Here is a 20,033-nt window from a genome sequence, read left to right as displayed (position 1 = left end):
ATCTTCAGGATCAGGCAGTACCAAAGTATAGAATGCTATAACTAAATAAGCTCCTCAGTTCTCATTTTGTTTTTACCCTAGCTGTACTTAGATAGGGAGGTTTCCCATTCAGTGCACATTCTGACATTTGTCCTGGGGTATGAAGCTTCTGGGATTTGGCATATTTTCATCTGCTAAATGATGGGACAGAACTGCAATCCACTTCATGGCCCATGAATTCCCCATGGTTTATCTCTCCAGACTCCTGGAGCTGACTTGCCCATTACACGTGACTGTACGTTATGCAAAGCTCCTCAGCTACATTTGATAACAGATATGCTATGCTGAGCAGAGCCCAAATTCTCCTCTGAGTTAACGACTTCAAAACGCACACGAGTAACCAGTATTTCCTCACTGGTGTCTGCTCACACAGCTCACAGAGGTGCAGTGAGCAAACCAGAGCAGCCACCTCATTGAGAGCTCTCAGTCAGAGCCTGACAACCAAATATATCCAAAACAGAGCCTGGTTCACATTTGACGTCTAGAAGTGCTGTTGATTTAATGTTAGGTCAACTGAAGTCTCTATAGACTTGTGAGATGCTGGCTTAGTGATGCTCTGGGCGAGCCTGATCTCCTCGAGGTAGTGAAGCAATTACTCCACCATACTTGGATACAACCAGTGTGTGTCCAGAGAACATGAATTTTGGAAGGAAAGAGGTTGTTTAGCACAATACTGAACTCAATGTCACACATCATCTGCAATATTTCAAATCTGATCAAGTTCAGTGTTGGTTTAAAAAGATTCAACCCCAGAATGTTTCATCGTTCCGTTATCAGCTGAGTGGCATAGCATTAAACCTACTAACCCCACAGCCCACATCAGCAAAACTGAACTATGTGAAAGCAATTTCACAGTGAGTGGCAGATGTGTACAAGCTGAATGAAAAGTATTTAAGGGTAAAATGTGTAACTTCCAGTCACTGTGAACCTCCAGCGTGTCAGCAAAATCCATATTCATTGCAACTCATCAGCTCCATACAAAACATATGAGGCACAATAAGGGATGGCACCCTGCCCATGGACAGTCAGCTGGATTAATGTTATAAAAAGAGCAAAAAAGAAGGAAATAACTTAGAAAGTCACATCTGGGTATGATGTGAAATTATTATTCAGGTGTACGAGAATTCAGGTATGTGTTCCATACTGCCTTACATTGCTATGCTGAGGATCTGCAGATTGGTGCTCTGGCCTGTTTTAGGAAGTTGTTTCAATCACTGGACAATGTTTACTGAAGGGATGTGTATTTTAGTGCCTGCTCGTGTAGGTTTATTTTTCATCCTGGAATCAAACATGCAATAGCAATATGCTATATTCCTGGGAAGAGTGGGACAATATGGCCCTGAAGACTGAGCCATAAATCACAGAATCACAGAAGGATGGAATGGGTTGGGTTGGAAGGGACCTTGAAATCATCTCATTCCACCCCCTGCCATGGGCACGGACGCCTTCCACTAGCCCAAGTTGCTCCAAGCCCCATCCAGCCTGGCCTTCGACACTTCCAGGGATGAGGCAACCACAGCTCCTATGGTCATCCTGTGCCAGGGCCTTTAATCACAGAATCATAGAATCATCAAGGTTGGAAAAGACCTCTAAAATCATCGAGTTCAAATGTCACCCCAGCACTGCCACTGTCACTCCTAAGCCACTGCACACATCACCCAGCGCCAGACCCAGCTGCCTTCTGGACACCTCCAGGAGAAGTATTTTGGTCCTGTTTAACTGTGCTTTTACTTTGGCACGGTCTTTAACTCTGGAGGTTGTAACCGTGTCTCCAAGGGGATGTGGATTTTGCGCTGACGAGTGACAGTGAGGCAGAGCAGAGCGGGGCACAGAGAGCACCGGGCACAGGCGTGCCGGGGGCCGGAGCCGCCGCGGGGCGCGGGGCAGCCGCGGGTCCCTCCCGGGAGGGGCGGGGCAGGGCCAGGGCCGGGGGCGGTGCCTGCGGAGGAAGCGGCGGGAGCGGTTCGGGCTCGGCGGGACCGCAGCTCACGGAGCCATGGGTGCCTCTGCCTCCGCGCCGCTGGACGACGGAAAGTGCGCCTACATCCGAGGTACGGGGCTAGGGGACCGGCGCAGCGCTGCGCTCCGGGAGCCCCGGGGCTCGGGAAAGCCGCCGGCAGCGCTGCGGGAGCCCCGCGGGTTGCCAGCCGGCGGGACAGCGCGGGTTGGGCTGACTCTCAGCGTCCGATGTAGTTTGGAGCACTTTCTTAAGGGTGATGCTTTAGAAGTTCCCGCTGAGGGAGTGATAAGTAGACGGTGAAACTTGAGAGAGCGTGGAGCGCTGCGGCTGAGTCTGTGTGACAAATCCCGGTTCTCCAGACCCGGCAGCTTCCGAGGCACCGGGCTTTGCCAGTGTGAATCCAACCGGCACCATATGGGCTGATGCTTTACCAAGCCCCTTGGAGGCAGTGGCAGCACTGCTAGGTGCGTACTGAGGTAAACCAGTCTGACTGTGTAAGGACAGCTCTTTATCCCATTGAAATGTTAGGAGAGAGAGAGAGCAAACAACAACAAAAAAGGCTTTAAGTTATGTATATTGCTATTAAACTATGAAGGAAAAGAGTGTAATTCTGGCATTTAGGGAGTCTTTTTGTTACTTGAGCAATTCTGTATGAAACACAGCTTACTCTTACCTGTGCTGCTTATCTCTCAGGCAGCAGGTAAAGTATTTGCAAAGTAAATTTTAAGGCTGGAGATTTATAAGTGGGATAAAAGTTTGCATGAGAAAAGGAAGCCCAGTTCTAGCACTTGATGTATGATGCGTGTGGAGCCTGCGAGAGCCCTCTCTGTTGTGGGCTGGGAGATCAAACTCTGTGCTCAGGATTCGGGCCGGAGGGGGACTCCTGGGTGGTGCCCACAGCCCAGCTGGTCCTTGGATTTCTTTGCTTTGGGATTTTTTTGTGGTGCAGAGGGAGTGCAAACACTGAGCCGTTCCTCTATTAGGACTCTTGAAATCACAGTGGGTCTTTCAAGAGATTCCTGTGTTGGGAAGGATGGCCAGTTATTAAATGGCTGTTACCCAAAAAGCAGTCAGCAGAGCTACTGACCTCACACACTGAGATTTTTCGACAGTGTCCTATCAGTATTGTCCTTTTTTCCTACCCCATTGAGGGTGGTTTCAAGTCCCATCAGAGACATGAAGGTGCAGTCCCCATGGATTTCTATTTTTCTTTACATTCATCCCCATGCTGCAGCCAAAGTTGCATTTCCACAGTTCAGCATTTCAAGTTTCTGGTCCCTGAGTTGTGAGCACCTGAAAAGGTTGATGTCTATTTACTGAAAAAAAGGAAAAAAAAAAAAAAAAAAAGAAGAAAAAATATTAGAAAATTCAGGGACCTTATTAGTTATGGGGAAATCATGCAGGTCTTTGCCTTGGACATCATCTAGAAGTAGAACTGGGAGCTAATGCTGAAAGGTTGGGAAATCCCTGTGTGTGAAGTAGGGCTGGATGTGTGTGTCTGAGACTTGCCTGCTGCTCACAGAGAGGGTGCCTTGGTCATGCTGAGAGCTTTGCAGCACTCCAGACACAGCCCTTGTTTGCCCATCATGTCTTTGCACAGGCAAGAGCCAGAGGGAAATCACTGTGGAAGAAGGAATTAAAATCCTGTGCTCATCCCCTGGCTCACGTCTGCTGTTCGTGCTGTGAGGATCCCCCACTCTAAGCTCCTGCTTGGAAAAATAATTAATGAGGCACTTCATACCGTGGCTGCCTGTGAATTAGCACTTCTGAGGAGGAAAAAGAATTGTGAAGAGCATCTTAAATGGAAACAGTGTGATCCAGCCAACTCACCAAACCTAGTGCTGATGTTAGGCTGGAGTCTGTGAGATTCAGGCCTTGCCTCTCTGTCTTACACACCTGGGTGTGTCTATTTGCAGAGGAGCTCTGTGATGAGCTCCCCTCATTCCAAGAGGGACCATGTGGAAGCACTGAGTCTGTAGCTTGAATAAGCAGTACGTTTTTTAGTTGGCTTTGTGAAGCTTAGTTGAGTTTTTCTGGTGGGATGGCAGCTTTTGGGGTTCTTTTCCTCCACAGGTGATGCAGGGGTGTCCTCAGTAAGAAGGAAAGGGAAAGGCTTGCTTTTTGTCAGCAGGATTGTCAGTCCATAGTGCTGGAATGGGACAGCACTGGTGAGGGAGGGAGATGGGGAGACAGCAAGCCCAAGGAGCCAGCAACACTGTCCAAACTTTGTGCATTTTGGGTTGCTCACTCATATTGGTCCAAATACCAGTAGCCTCAAGACAGGAAATCCTGAGTATTACTTCAGGTGAGAGCTTGGTGTAGTTCATAGTTGTTTTCATGATGGTGTAATTTAATTTCTCGTTGCTGTAATGATAATTTAATTTGTCTGAAATTAAATGGGTGGTAAAGCCTTGTAGTTCACTTAGACAACATTTAAGCTAAAGCACAATGTAATGAATGGAAATGAGGGGCTGAGCATTAAAGGCGGCGGATGTCCGGTGCAGGCCAGGAGTTGGACTTGATGATTCTTGTGGGTCTGTTCCAACTCTGGATATTCCACAATTCCATGTTACAGCTTCTACATCAACACAGGTACAGTTCTACAGGTTTTCTGACTTCCAAAAGTCTGTCTGCTCATGTTGTTTGTGGGATGAGAGAACCAAACGAGGACAAGAATTATGTGAGATGTAAAATTATGTTGAAAATATGCAAACCCAGTCAAACAGGTGCCTCTATAACCTCAAGAACCTGCCCTCAGCACAGGCACCGCTGGGTAGAGCCTGGGAGCTGCTTTGCTGTCTGCGGTTCCCTGTGGGTGAATTGGGGTGAGCCTTGTCAGACCAGCTGGAGAAATGAATCCCAGAGAAAACCAGGAAGGCATCCCACGCGGTGTCTCAGTTACTGAATGCCAAGCCTGGGATTTCCACCTAAAACTGCTTCCAGCTCCCATGCTCTTAGGGAGGATGTGGTAGGACTGAACCAGCCAACTTGCAAAGCTGTGTGTGGTTGTACACAGGGCAATACTTGGGCAGTATCATGACCTGAAAGTCAGCAAATGTAATTATTGACCTGGTAATGTGCATCCCGTGCAGCAAACAATGCCTAAGAAGAGAACAGATGATGCCAATGTGTGATTTCTGGGTGGTCTTCCCAGGAAAATCGAGGTTGTGTTTGAAACTGCAAGGGCAGGGATCTTCATTGTGAAGTTTGAATCAACTGCCTAAACACTTAGTTGGGGATGAAAATGCTTTGCAAAACGATTTCTACACTCAGAAAATCTATGTATGTATTTATATCTCATGAAGTTACATTTTGCAAGCCATCGCAACATCTTTTGTCTTTGTCAAGTAGAAATTAATGAAAATTGGTCGTTGTTGGGGGATGAAATTGTGAATAACACGTCAAGACTTGATATTTCTTACTCCTACCTGAAGGAGATGAATGTCATAGTGAAATAATGGAAAAATGAGTTAGCAGGGACTCCTGTGAGCAGTGGGGACAGTTTGTGTCTCTGGGAGAAGGTGTGGGGAGGATATTTAGGGGGAAGTGGGAGAAAGCCAGGCCACAGGCACTGCAGCACTGCTAGTCTGGAAACAATAGCAGTTTCAAAAGTGTCTTCTGTGCTGTGCAGCACAAGCCTGTTTTTCTAACCAGACCTATGGAAAAATAAATTTTTCCACCTATTTAAGATCCATAAGATATTTTAAATACACACACATTGTAAGGAGTAAAATGATTTAAAGCCCTCTGAAAAGAAAATTTTATAGTAATTCCTCTAGGTTTTGGACTGGGGCCTTGAAAAAGATGACTTGTGGCAGAGATAATCCTGCTTTGTGGGGTTTTGGTGGGACTACATGGGGATTATTCAGGATGTGAGTGAAACGGATTTTAAAACATGGCAGTAATAATTAAGAGACTGGGAGTTGGTCATGTGAAAAGAGTTTATTAAAAAGATTTGTGCTCTCAGTTTGATGAGGCATAGGCTAAACTTATGATGGGAGTTGTTTGTTGGGTGAATTGTTTAATGATGCTTAAGGAGTGCTACACCCAAGAGGGAGCGGTCCAAGGCGGTGGTGGGGAGTTACGGGCTCGGGGTGCAATCGTGAAATTCAGGAATCAGCTGAATTTAGCTGAATTGCTAAAGCAACTTAGTGGTATGTCCTGTGAGATTGTGCTGGAGGTGTCATCATTACTGATGGCAAAGTGTTGCTTAGTGTCTCTACTAGCAGACAGGAAACAATCAAGGATGAGGATCTCACAGCAGGCAAAGATGGAAATGCCCTTAAAGTCTCGATGATTTTCCATTTCTGCAATCTCAGCAGCAGAAGCAGTAGAGGACCAAGCTCTTCTCTTGTCTTGTGTTGGGATTAATGTTTTTTTAATTTGTAGAAGTGGAAAAATTTCAAGCAGCCAACACCAGTAATTTCAACAGGTGTGTCTCCAAAACAGTTCAGCGTATGAAAAATTGAACTTCTCTGAAGGTTGTTTTTTCTTAAAGGTGCTTGGTGTGCTTAACCATATCCTGGCTACCCATTTCTGTAAACAGACATCTGTCCAGAGGATGAGCCTTTGTAGTTATTTGCTTTGGATTTATTTGTTTAAATGCAGTTTCTTCCTTCCCTTCTTTTTCATCTATTTCCTCCCCCAGGCAGGTAGGACCTGAGCCCCAGCTCAGGGCACACTGGCAGTGCTGTCACCCTGCGGCACCTGGGATGCACCCTGTGGATTTCCTCATTGTTTAGGAAGTTTTTCCAGGCAGACCTTCTGCACGTTGTTCTTTTGAGGTGACAGTGAAAGCTGTTAATAAATGTCTGTAAGAAACTTCTTTCTAGCCATTTGTTTTACTTAGGAATTTCATTGTGGTGTTAATTAAGTCAGGATTTTGCACAACGATCACACGCTGTAGGTGTGTTCCTACAAGATGCAGCATACTTGAAAAAGCAGAGAGACTCCTATTCTGTCCCATTTTAGAGGCTGAAGAGGAGCCTTGTTTACCCTTTACTTGAAAGACAAGATAGGAAATGGGTCATTAGCTTTCCAGGAAGCCAGCTGAATAAATTCCAGCAGTGGTATGGAGATGAGTCCTACCGACTTGAGGGACAGAACCCAAGCGCCTGATACAACTCTGGAGTGAAAGTCTCAGCCAGTGTACACAAAGGTGGGAGCAGGAGAGCTGGAGGATGGAAGAATTACTTGGAATTAATTGTGGAAAAGCTGGCCTTTTTTTGGACAGGGACTCAGACTGGATGTTGGATTTTCTGCTTTAAACTGTCACTTATCCTTCTGGTTTTAATTTGGTGTGTGACTGCAAGTACAGCAGGGCTCTCTACAAGTCTGGCTGCACTCCCTGCCTTTGCTCCCAGCCTGTTCCAAGCTGGGTTGTGCCGTGTTCCAGAAGTTCTCTCTTCCATTTTCTGCAGGTGAGCATGGTCGTGGCATCATACAGAGCCAGGAGTGTCCCATCCCTGGAAGTGTCCAAGGCCAGGTTGGACAGGGTGTGGAGCAACTTCCTGGCCTAGTGGAAGGTGTCCCTGCTACTGGCAGGGGGTGGAATGAGATGGGCTTTAAGGTCATTCCAACCAAATTCTATGAGTGTGGGGTCTCTCTGGACTTAACTGCATCTAGTTTGTAGCTCTTAGAGGCTGCTTTTCCTTTCATCTGGTGAGGTTTATGGTAAAAGCTGATTGGATTTACCTGCAACTCCCAAAATCTAAGGAAGAGGCAGAATAATGTTTTCATTCACAAGCACGTATTAAATTCCGAATTCATGGTAGTGCCATCTAGTCCAATCCAAATACGGATAAATACCCACGGAAGGAAGAAGTGAAGTAAAGTGCACAGGAAATTCAGATTTCAATAGGCATGTAAAATTCTATTATATGCAACTTGCAAAGTTTCCAAGTTCTTGAAGATTGTAAGAAGTGAGATTTTTCAAGGAAAATCCTTTTGGCTTTACTTGTTTTCTGAGAAGTTTTAGTGCTCAGAGAGATTGTTGCTTTTGGAGCCAGTGGCAGATTTTCATCCCATAGTTTTGATAAATGGTGCCTGCCTGTGCTGGAAAGGAGAGGCAGCTTCTCTTTGGGTTTTATGGCCTTTAATTCAAGGGGCCAAGTGCTGTTTCTTATGTTTCAACTGAATGCAAGCAAAAGGCATCCAGGGATGTGATTGATGGGAAAGGTATTTGCCACCCATGTGAACAGAATTTACTGTTCTTGGTGACTTTCAGATTCAGCTTTGGGAGACTAAAGCAGGATATACCTTCTCTGTTCAATTTCCATTGCTCAAATAGTCCATTATTAACTTCTCTCAAAAACTCCATGAGCAATTTTGGAAGTTTCCAGTCATGTTATCTTGCAACAGGCATGGTCAAAATTTCCCTAATCAAAGCAGGAGGTGAAATTTTTCAGTTTTCATTCATTAGTTTGTCAGTAGAAGGATTGTCTGTGATCACACCCCATTTGCCTTCTGTAAATGGCTTGAGATTTTCCTAAACCCAGAAATCCCAGTTCCCCATTTTGTGTCCCAGAGCTGTGATAGGCTCCATGCCTGTTCAGCAGGATCATCTCAAGCCTTTACACCACAGTAACCTACATACAAGAACTACCCTTAAAGATGATGTGCTGCATCACTGGGCCTGAAAAATGAAAGGTGGCTTTTTTCTGGTCTTTTTTTGGGTAATGTGAGGGAAGGGAAACCACAGCGTTGTAGGGGAAGACACGTGGCATTTTTTATGCTTTTCTTGTCACTTGTAGAAGAAACTACATACAATGTTGAATCAGGCACAGGGATCAATGGAAAGAATATTTCAATAGAAGAAGTGAGAAACAGGTTCATCCTTGCCCCAGTATCTGTAATTGAGAGACACACTGTAAGTGTGCTGTGCCTTTGTACTTAATGTTTCCCAAAATCTTGAAGACTGGAAGTTCTTAAATTAGTGCAGCTTGGCCACAAATTGTAAGACAGTCTTTGCATCTGATAGACATTTTATTGGTATCAAAGGGAGAAAAGCCAGCTCTGAGATAATGAAAGCAGCTTTGTTGCTGGTGCCTTTGGGCAGTGGCAGCTGCAGAGCCAGTGTCTAGGGGGGGAAGAATGATATTCATAAGGAATGTGCTTTTAAAGTACAGCTTTTTCCTTTGCATGGAATAGCCATGCTGTTCTCTTCACACTTAGAGAACAATTAAAAGTGGTTTCAAGTTTTTGAACATACTTGCAAGCATTTTACTTGCTTTTGCAGTTAAAGGACAGTGATGAAACAAGGCGAACTCTTACATCAAAGCAAGATTAAAGCTTGTGCAAATAGCTCAAACTTCTGTGAAGAAAGGATTCACCTGCCTGGGTCTCCTAAAATCTTTATCCTGTGTCTTTCTAGTAGTCTTACGTATATTAAAAAAAGTTTGCTGCTGATTCTACACTGAAGCTTATTTTGGTATGTATAAACTAAGATTTTAGTGACTTCGTTTCTCTAGGTATTTAATTAAGTGCTAAATCTTGAATTCATAAGCCTTTCATTTTCATGCTTCTGTGATATTTGTTCATAGGTCCGGCCAAGTAGTTGCTCTTACACTTTGGGTAGTACAGAAGCTTTACGCCAAAATATTTAGGTCATTGTAGTACTACCAAAGTTGTTACTTAGTTATTGCATCTTTTTTTATTGCATGTTTTTTAAAGCTAGGGACTTGTCTTAGCTACAGTGCAGGAAGCAGAAAACAAAAGTGAGGCTGACTCTTGGGCTCTTCTGAATACATGAGTAAGAGGTTAAAAGCAGTATAGTTTTCAAAAGTATGTAGATAATTTTTGTATGGTTGATACTCTTTTAGGAAACTAAGTGAGATCAGGAGTAGTTATTTTCTAACTAAATTTTCTAAGCTGAAACTAGTGATTCAAATGACCTTTTGGGTGCTGTTTGTGATGAGATGGGTCCTAAGCCTGTAGTTGTGCCATGCCCTGCACCCCATGGCTCCCGAGGAGTGGGCAGTGCTGCAGGGACGCCACCCATGTTGTGCACGACACTGTCAGTGCTTTTGTGCGCTCCCTGTTGGGTGCCCCGCGTCTCCCGGGTGGTTTTTGGGGTGTGAAGAGGGGAGGCACTGCTGCAGCTGTCGGAGCGCGGCCGCGGCGCTGGGTGGGTGCTGCTGCAGGTGCTTGGTCACACTCCGGGGCTCTGAGGGGCCTGAGGGGCCGCAGCTGTGCCACCCTTGGGTCAGAGCAGTGTGTGCTGCTCTGGGACCGCCTCAAGCCAAGCTGCTCCAGGGCTGGCACAGCTGCCGCCACGGGCTGCAGCAACTCCACTCCTCGGTGGAAAAGAGCAGCAGGTTTTTGGATTGCTGCCCACTTCCTGTACCTTCCCACGAGCGAGCCATGATCTGTCCTCCAGAAGGAATTCTGCTTTAGAGCTTTTTGCAAAGTGAGTGTGTCAGCTCATCTCCAGGTTGGGCTTTTTACATGTCACTGCTTAAAGAGTGAGCATGGGACATGCTCCTGTTAGCGGTTCCTGCTGAGAAAAGCGGCCCGTGGCTGTGCCTGGCAGTTTGTGGGCTCTCCCCGACACCACCAGCACCAGTGATGCCTTTTCAAACCACAGAGAGCTTGTAAGGAGATCTTTGGTAATGCTGTAAGACAGTCTGTTCATAGCTCCCCTAAATGCTGGTGTTTTCCCAGGTTCATTCCGTGTTGTGCTTCTAGGGTTAGGGCACGCTTTGGGTGTGGCTCTCATGCATTGCAACAGGTAATCTGCAGAAAAGGTCATTTACACCTCAGTTCCACGTGGGCTGCCGTTGGGCAGGCATGTTGGTCCTCACAAGGAGTGTGGCACAGACATCATAAGGTAATCCTTGTTCCTGGTTCCTTACTGTGTAAGCATGCAAAGCTAAAGCAGAGGTCCAGGGAAGTGAAGACACAGGACCTCGGAGCAGGGGCAGCCCCTGCGGCAGCTCCAGCTGCATCCTGCTGATGGATCCCAGCAGGCAGAGTCAACGAGTGACACACGTGCTGGGGACCAGCTGGACGCTTAAGCACCCAGGATCATGGAATCATAGAATCATGGAATGGTTTGGGTGGGAAGGGACTTTAAAACCCATCTCCTTCATCCCCTGCCACGGGCAGGGACACCTTCCAGTATCCCAGGTTGCTCCAAGCCCTGTTCAGCCTGGCCTTGAACACTTCCAGGGATCCAGAGACAGCCACAACTTCTCTGGGCCACCTGTGTCAGGGCCTCACCACCCTCACAGAGAACAATTTCTTCCCAATATCACATCTAGCCCTGCCCTCTGGCAGTTTAAAACCACTCCTCCTTGTCCTGTCACTATCTGTCCTGTCCTTCATTTTTTATAAGCCCCCTTAAAAGTTCTGAAAGGCTTCAAAAAGCTCTCCCTGAAGCCTTCTCTTCTCCAGTATGAACAATCCCAGCTCTCTCAGCCTGTCACTAAATGCTTTCACATCCAACCTTAGAAAAAAATACCTACAGCTTCTGTATGTTACAAAATCATCCGGGGTTTCCCCTGGAGGTTTATGTTCCGTGTGAAGGGAGCTGCAGGTTTTGCAGGGCTCGGAGACCTCTTCTAGCCATGCATATCAGATCCCTGCTCACTTCCTGGGATGGCCCATTTACTACTGATTTTTGGTTCATTGTGCTTGGGACCTCAGCTAAAAAAATCACCCTCATGTGCTGTATCTGGAAATTTGCTGCCTGCCAAAGAGCTTTTCCTTGCTCTTTGCGGAGGTACACTTCAAATTTGCTTCTTCAAATTTACAGAAGATGCCAGCACCATCGTGCCACTCAGCATACATCTCGCTCAGCCTCTCTCATCTCCTGTCTCAGGAAGGCATTTCTGAAGCTTTACGTGGTATTTCCCTTCCTCTGCATGAAACCACAGTTGCTGTTTGTGCTGTGATTCTCTGCAGGGCATTGTTGTGACGTTGGTAACTGAAGACACAATCCTTGGAGCAGGATTGGGGATGTTAAATGCCTTGGGTGAATGTCATCTAAAGGCCAGCTTGATTTTATTGGGCATGATACAGAGGATCTTTATGTATTTTCACTTGATATTCCAATACTGCCGTGATCACACTAGAGGAAGGGCAAGTTTTCATCATCCCCAGGCAAAGATTTAATGGCGAGGTCTGTGCAAAAGAAAGGAAAAAAAGGCTTTTTTGCTCTTTAAGAGTATTCTGTAAAGTAATATCACTGTGATTTAGTCTGCCAGACACTTTCCAGTGTTTGCAGTTGCAGATGAGGCTTTGCCAGCCCTCAGCTGTCCACACTGAAGTTTCCATGCTGAGCATCTGCCCCAAATTGCTATTTTGAGAAAACTGCAGCTAAAATGGATAAGGGTTTCGGGGTTATGGGGTTTTCTGGGGTTGTTTGTTTGTTTTGGGTTTTTGTTTTGGGTTTTTTTTTTTGGTGGTTGGTTGGGGTTTTTTTGTGAATTAAGCTAAAGAAAACATGTTTTCCTCATTTTGGATGTTCTTTTGAGCAGCTCAGGCATGTCCTGCAGGGAAGGGAAGGGTTTGGGGGCCATAGGGGTGGAATAAGGGAAACTGGAGGCGAGTGGGAAAGGAAGGTTTCCGACCACTACCCATGTTCACCTGCTGGACTAAACCCTGTTGTTTCCATGTTTGCCCTCTGTGCAGGCTAGAAAAAGCTGCAAAGCCCACAGCTAGCAGCAGCTGTTCACCCATGTGGGCAAAGCAAACACAACTTTGTGCCTTATAGGCTTAAGTGTGAGTGGAAAAGCTCTGTGGATCTGAAGCCCTGAACGCATCACTGGTGCTTGACGAAGGCCAGGGTGCAAAGGCTTATCTTTGGTATATTTTTCTACTGCTTAGTTCAGTAGGAAGCCCCAGATTCGTTGTTTGGGTTTTTTCTTTCCTTCTGAGATTTCCTGTACACCTGCCAAGGTACAAAGTGCCATGCAGGCATTGCTCAGCTGATCTTCCTGCTGAGATCCTGTGCTGCTGTTCGATTTCATGCATGAGGAGTTATGGCTGTTAATTTGGGGCTTGACAAACCTGGTGCTTAATTTTTTTGGGAACCGATGATTTTGATGCTCTCCCCAAACTTCCAGCCAGGTTCTGCCTGTGCTCAGGCACTTAGCACTTCTCTAAATCAGGAAAAGAAGGTGACAGAAGCCATGTGGGAGCTTCTCCTATAAGTGACACGTTTCATCCAGCTTTACATTCTGTAGTAGTCATAGATCTGGTTCTCTGGGGTGGTATTTACCTGCTTTTAAATATAAATCAAGTTCCTGCTATTTCCAGCTCACTATGCCACAAACTTTCAGAGCTCTGCAATGAATGGGGCAGGTACCATATGAGGTTGATTAGAAGATGGTATTTTTAGGTGTGATTGTGAAGGAAAGTAATTTTAACTACTGCTGCTTGTGCTCCATCAGTCTTTGTTCTGAGCCCAGGAAGTAGCAGCAGAACTACTGACACGAGGAGTGTGTGAGGTGAGTGATGGTTTGTGAGCATGGCTGAGGGGCAGATGTCAGGGCTGCATCTGATGTGTCTGCAAGGTCCTCCAGATTGTCAGCTGATCAAAGCTGATGGTGGCTTTTATGGTGCTTTTGGAGGAGAAAAGCTCAGTCATAGAATGGCTTGGATTGAAAGGGATCCTTAAAACTCATCAGTTCCACCCACTGCCATGGGCAGGGACACCTTCCACTATTCCAGGTTGCTCCAAGCTCTGTCCAACCTGGCCTTGGACACTTCCTCTGGAACAAAGCTGTCCTTTTGACATGACAAGAGGAAATGGCCTCAAGCTGTGCCAGGGGAGATTCAGGTTTAGCATCATGGAAAGGGTGGTCAGGCATTGTCAGGCGCTGCCCAGGGAGGTTTTGAATCCCCATCCCTGGAGGTATCCAAGGAAGGCCTGGACATGGCACTCAGTGCTCTGGGCTGGAGACAAGGTGGGCATCAGGCACAGCTTGGACTCCGTGATCTGGGAGGGTTTTCCAACCTGAATGATTCTAGTATTCCATGTTTCCATGATGTCCTACGAAACCCAAGGGAAGCAGTGGGGGGGAAGAGTGCCCAAAACAAAATTGAGGCTATATTTGGCGTGACACACACCCGAGATCTGCGACAAAAGAAGCTTCTGGGGAAGACTTTGAAGACTGGGCTTGGTGTGTTCATGGTGATCCCTTAGGAGCTGTGGCCACGTAGTGATGACATCAAAAACTGAGGCAGCACCGGGCTTGTTTGAGGAAGAAGCTGAGTTCCGAGTGAATGAAGGAGGAAGGCCCCATCTGAACTCAGCACCAACTTCCCTTACAACTGGAAAAAATACGGAGAGGCTCAGCACATCCCGTACCAGAATGGGGGTGACTAAAGCTGATACCACACCAGGAGACAAAGGAGTTACCAGCATAAACAAACGTCCCACATCAGTGTGTTGCTAAGAATGTAAAATACTACATGGTAATTTTGAGCAAGAGCTTGTGGTTTGTTAGTTACTCATCTCTTGCTACATGGCTTTTCCTTCGTGTGCCTTAAATACTCAGGCAGCAGGAAGTGTGGTCAACTGAAAAGTTGCCGTGCTCTTTCCATAGCACTCGGCATTGGCAGGTGTTACTTTTGTGGCCAGAAACCGAATTCACGCTTGCCTTGGTGGGTGCTCCTAAACCTGGATCTCACAGGGTGTTGGGGCTGAGCAGTGGAGGGAAGCACTGGCTGGATTTGATTGTTACCATCTGCAAAAGAGCTGCTTTTAAAATAAAATCCAGCCTCCCTGACAGCTGAGTGTCTGGAGTTCTGCTGTTGGAAGTGACGAGGGGCTGCCCCAAAACTCAGGCTGAGTTTGGGGATGCTGCACAGTATTGAGTTTCTGTGGCCGTTGTGTTCGGTCGCCTTGGCTGAATTGGTGCCAGGGGTGTGAGTGTGCACAGCCTTAGGAGGATGTGAGAGCTGTGTCTCAGATGGGGCCCATCTCTCTATTCAGAGATTTAACTCTGCTTGGATGAGGAGAATGGAGACATCTGTAAAAAGTAACAGTCCCCCTTCCTTCCAGAATAAGGCTATGAGATTTCCAGCTGTTGGCTAAGACAGGTTTTCCTGTTGAAATAGCTTTTGTCTGAAGTAAGTCTAAAACAATATGGTTATAGTAACTGAAAATATTTCTTTGTCAATTCCAGTTGTAAATCCAAATGTTTTGATTCATTGTTACTTCTTGTAGCAGCTGTTTGATTCAGAAAGTCTTATGGAATCTTCCAGTGAAGTGCATGCTGCTGGTAAAACACAGTTTTGCTTATATTCTGTATTTTCTTTACCATATTGTGTGACTAATTTTCTTTTATCTTCACAGTGAAGTCTCACAATTCCAGAACACACTGTTGCTTTCCTTCAGAAGTCCCATCGTCCTGAATAATGCAAAGACAAGCCCATAACATTAATTCATGTGGCTCTTGTTTGCAACCACAATAAAATGGATTGTGCCGTATATCTGTCAGCTGACGCCATCCTATATTCATAAAATATGCTTGGGATCTTTTTTTAGCTCTGCAGAGTTTAAAGATGAGCTTATTAGGCATCTCTCTGATGTGTAATTATTCTGGGCTGAATAATGTTAATCAGAATATATGCAACTTATATACCGTAGACAAGCAGAGAAGAGTGTATGTTCAAAAAATGAGTTTGCCAGAGCAGATTTGCAAAAAATCTGGATCTAATGCACTTAAGAGATTTCTATTTTCATTTAAATACCTTTTTTAAAAAAAAACCAAGCCATGTTTGCTGGCTCAGGAAACAGTTTTACTTCTATATTGTGGGTATGTCTTGAACACATTTCTGTGTTTTCTTTCAGTTTCAAGATACGGTATTTTACAAATCCAAGGAACCCTTGGAGATAAAGAGTTTAAAAAGCATGTCAGGGTATCTGCTCAGTCTGGAAGCCAGGGCTGCATGATCTCCTCTAACTTTGTTGGTGTTGCTCTGTACTAGTCATTCTTGAATGAGATAAGATCTGATGCTTTCGTGTTTCTCTCAGCAGGTTCTTCTTAAGCACACTAAACAGATATTTTTAATACACTCAAAAATTGTAATTTTTAGAACATCAGTTGGCATTTAGAGCTTCAGCTTGGCTTCAGTGGTGCTGAGCATCCACCTAGCGCTGGTGGTTGGTACCAGTTGTTCTGGAAACAGGAGGAGTTGCCTCACATTGGTGGCAGCAAAAGTAATTTTGAAAAATGCCTTTGAATTTTCAATGTGTGTATCTTCTTAGGGCCAGAGGTGCTTCTAAAGGGGAAATAATTACAATAAAAGGACCTGACCTCATTACTTGTTCAGAAGGGGTTGTAAGAAGACTGTCATCTCCTGGACTATGAATTTGTGGCTGTTGGCTAAGGCACATGTCCCTCAGAGGGACCTGCCTGCAAGCACCATTGGAAACCAGGATGTTAAATCTGAGGCCTGTGTTTTGTTGTCCTGACCTCGACATTTCTGAGACTTGCAGAGAAAAAGTCCTGACTCCATTTAAGCCCAAACCTTTGGAGCCAGAAGGTTCAGCCTGACTGGCTTGTTTTTGAAGGTTTGGTGTACTTTTGCTAGTAAAGCTCAGAGTAGAGCAGAGATCATAAGATGCATTTTTTTCAACACTGTCTATGTTTTTATTCACTGGAAATTATAAAAACCCCATGAATCATATTGGTGGGTTTTGTGAACACACTTTTCCAGAATTCCTGGGTTGTTCTTGTCTATCACCCTTTTCACTGCTCTGCTTTTTCCTTAATCAAGAGCCTGCCTGTTTGCGTGAAGCTGCTGGGTTCATGCAAAACCTGTGGTGAAACAGTTGGTGAAACGGTTGGCTCAGAGATGCTTGAAAGGGCAAATAGCAGAGAAACAGTATCTCAGGGTAGCGAAAAGTTCTGCTGTTGCATGAGTAGCACACAGCCTGAGCAGCATGTTGTTGGAAGGGATGATTGATTGTATAGTAAAAGTGTTTGGGAGTAGTAATAAGGGGTAGAAAAGTCTCTGAAAGGTTGTTGTGGATTCAGGAGCTCTTGAGGGTGTTTTGAAGCCACACCAGATGCTGTTAAGTGGGAAAATATTTCATAGAATTCAGGGCTCATCTTTCATCTCATCAGGCTGGTGAAGTCCCATCAGCTCAAATGAAGATTGAACATGGGTTTATGTGTTTTTCCCTGTATTTGTTTCTCAGAAAGCCACAGCTGCCTTTAAGCCACCCTTGAAAAATGCAAACATGGCTTGAAATGTAGCTCTAGTGAGGAAATGCAGGCAGCCTTTGGAGGAATTCAGGTTTGGATGAGACTCAAAATGAGCATTGTTAGACAGGGGCTAAATATGTTTAAAGTCGCACTACTAGTGATTACTTCTGCATTCACAAAGTGAAAATGTGATCTGACATACATAAATTTGCCAGATAAAACCCTTATCATGCAGCTCTTGCACATTGCATTCTTAGGCCTGCTTTTTTCTTGATGCCCTGTATGAAGCATTTTGCAAAACACAGAAAGATGAAGAATTTAAGTTTTGATACAGACAAGTCAAACATACTCTTCTCTAGCAAGAGAGAATGTATCAGCATCCACAGTGGCAGGAGCTCAGACTGTATTGATGGGGAGAATTTCATAGAGACCTTTGATGGAAGAGCTGAGACTTCCAAAACTGGAGCTCCATAACCAGTCATACAAAGGCAAGAGCGATGAAAGCAAACTGTTAAATGCACTGACTGAAGCATTGCCACCATGCATATAAAGCCAATCCTTGAACGTCTGCTGGCTAGGTGTAGCCACAGATCCTGGTGTACAGGCAGAGCCTTTTGGTGTGTCTGTACATGGAGGGCCATGAAGGCCTTGAGAGGCGCAGGGTCACTTTGGGCCAGCAGGAGAGTTCTCACCGACCCATTTCCCAATAAATTCTCAGGAACAAATTTCCTCTTCTTAATAATAACCTGCCCAGCTGCCTTTCTGAGCCCAGACCTCACGTGGTCCCACTGTACAAACACAGCACAGGGAGAACGTGGTTTGGATTTGTTTTTTTCCTTTCAAGTCATGTAGTGACAAGCCCTTTTGAACGTGAAAGATAAATGGAGAGGAAATGAGGCAACTTATCTCCTTTTTTTTTTCAAGAAGGAAGGAGCTTTGAAACATCGGGGCGGAAGAGCCGAGCGGCCAAGGAGCCTCAAGCACAGGTTTAGTGAGAGGGACAGTAGCTGAGTGGAGCTTCTTCCCGGGAAGTCCTCTTAGAAATGGAGAAAACAAACACCAGTGGTAACCATTGTCTTCTCAGTGATGCTTTCATGAGTGCTTGAGGAACTGAAAGTGGTCCAGGAGGAAGAAGAAGAATAATGCACAGCACTTGGCATACCAGGTGGCTGGATGGAACCCCTCTGAGCTGACTGCACTGAATAAAAGTGGACTTTGGTGAAACCAGCCCCATGGAGGAAACAAGGCAACTCGGACCTGCAGAGCTGTGTGTCACCACATTCCTGTCACAGCAAGTGACGCCGTGGCTCTGCCTGTCTGGGAGCTGCAGTCAGACACTCAGTGGGGGTCCGGCCTTTCTCTGAGTTACGGTTAAAAATAGCAGCCTGAAAAAGAAAATAAATACTTTTGAACAGTGTGCTGGGACAAAGAGGCCTTAAACCCTCACATTTTCACAGGAGAGACTGTAAGAGGAATCTTCCTTTGTGTGTGTCCTCTGTGGCATTTACATCAAGTTCTTTCTGAACACAGTTCTTTGTTTTCCCTTTTTCCTTAAATTCCCCTAACTTATGCCCTTGTGACCTGGGAGTATTTCTTCCTCTGGTGATGTGGGTTGCTGGCACTGGTAGTTTGTAGGAACAGCAAACCTGGGGAATGTAAAGGTAGTCCTTCATCTTTGATACTGCTGCAGCTGCAGAAAGTTAGGGGTTGTTTGGATTTTTACTTGACCTCTTTTCAGGATAAAATTTTGGGAATTACTCTCGATTTGCTAGCAGAAGGTGTATTTTTATTAGTTAGGTCCCAGGTTTAATTTAGAAGGAATCAAAGGCATGAACTCTGCCAAGTAAGGAATGATTAGTAAAGTTTAATGGGTCCTTTTAGCTTTTCCAAAGAAAAACTCCAAAATGTTTAGATCACTAAATTTAGTTTAGATTTAGTTTTGATTTCTCAGTTTGGAAATACTGGTATCTTGATTACGGCCTTGTTCAGCTTTGAATGGGAGAAAAGAGGGAAAAGGAGGCCACTGGCACATCTCCCATGTTGAGAAGCCCCAGGCAACCAGAGGGCCATCTCCCATCTTCTGTTTGTCTTTTCCCATTTGTTTTGTTTTCATTTGCCTCATTTTCTCTGCTTCTTCCCTTGGATTGTCCCTGGACCAGGTTTAGCAGGGGATTTTGGAATTGTTTCGTCAGTTTCACGAGGGAAGAGGCCGATTCTGTTCCTTTTGCACCTATTTCACAGCTGGAAAAGAGCAAAAGACTGTGACCTATCCTGAAGTGGGACTTTGGGGCAGCAGCAGGAGGAGAATCAGAATAATGTGTGAGCAGGAGAACCCAGACCAAGACTGAGGAGTGAGAGGAGATGTGGTCAAGGTCTCCCTTTCCATCTGCATCAGTGCATCTTCCTCCCTTCGTGCCAACCCTTTCTTGAAGGAGCCTGCATCAGGGGGCTGATGCTGTGGTACCACTTTCCAGTGTTTCTGCACTAATCTGAGTTATAAAGCTGATCTGTTGCATCACAGAGCTGTAGTTTCTCTTCCCCGTCTGTAATAAGCACAGAGAAAACTGTCTTACACAGGGTTGGGTGAGCAGCTTTATGTAATAATTACACACTTGTCTTGTAAACTCTGTACCTTAATTGATGCTTTTTAGCAGCTGTGTGAAGAAACCTTTCCCACAGGATGAGGTGCCAACACTTCTGCCTGTCTCTCCTGCAGAGTGAGAAGTCCAGTGAACAGTGTGGGTTTCCTGAGGGACATGACCATCCACGGAGAGGTAGAGAAGGGTTTGTTTGTGAAAGGGGAGACCTTCAATTGCCTGAGTATAGACTCTTTTAATGCTTGGCAGTATTCCTTACAAAGTGTGAATGCAATC

At 45.4% G+C, this 20,033-nt stretch overlaps 1 protein-coding gene across 1 annotated transcript in view; it reads left to right on the top strand.

Annotated features, from left to right (window-relative positions):
• The first annotated feature begins 1,987 nt into the window (after positions 1-1,987).
• The window catches only part of NIBAN1 (niban apoptosis regulator 1), a 56,716-nt gene continuing 38,670 nt past the window's right edge, over positions 1,988-20,033 (top strand). Inside the window, exon 1 of the mRNA XM_042033838.1 lies at positions 1,988-2,090. Coding sequence (XP_041889772.1) covers positions 2,036-2,090 — 55 coding nt within the window. The 5' untranslated portion in view covers positions 1,988-2,035. The remainder of the gene's footprint in view (positions 2,091-20,033) is intronic.

Source organism: Corvus kubaryi, unplaced genomic scaffold (assembly GCF_017639235.1).
Source record: "Corvus kubaryi isolate FWS band 111438036 unplaced genomic scaffold, C.kubaryi_AGA036_p1.0 37361, whole genome shotgun sequence".
Classification (NCBI taxonomy): domain Eukaryota; kingdom Metazoa; phylum Chordata; class Aves; order Passeriformes; family Corvidae; genus Corvus; species Corvus kubaryi.
This window is presented reverse-complemented; position numbering and strand designations above follow the sequence as displayed.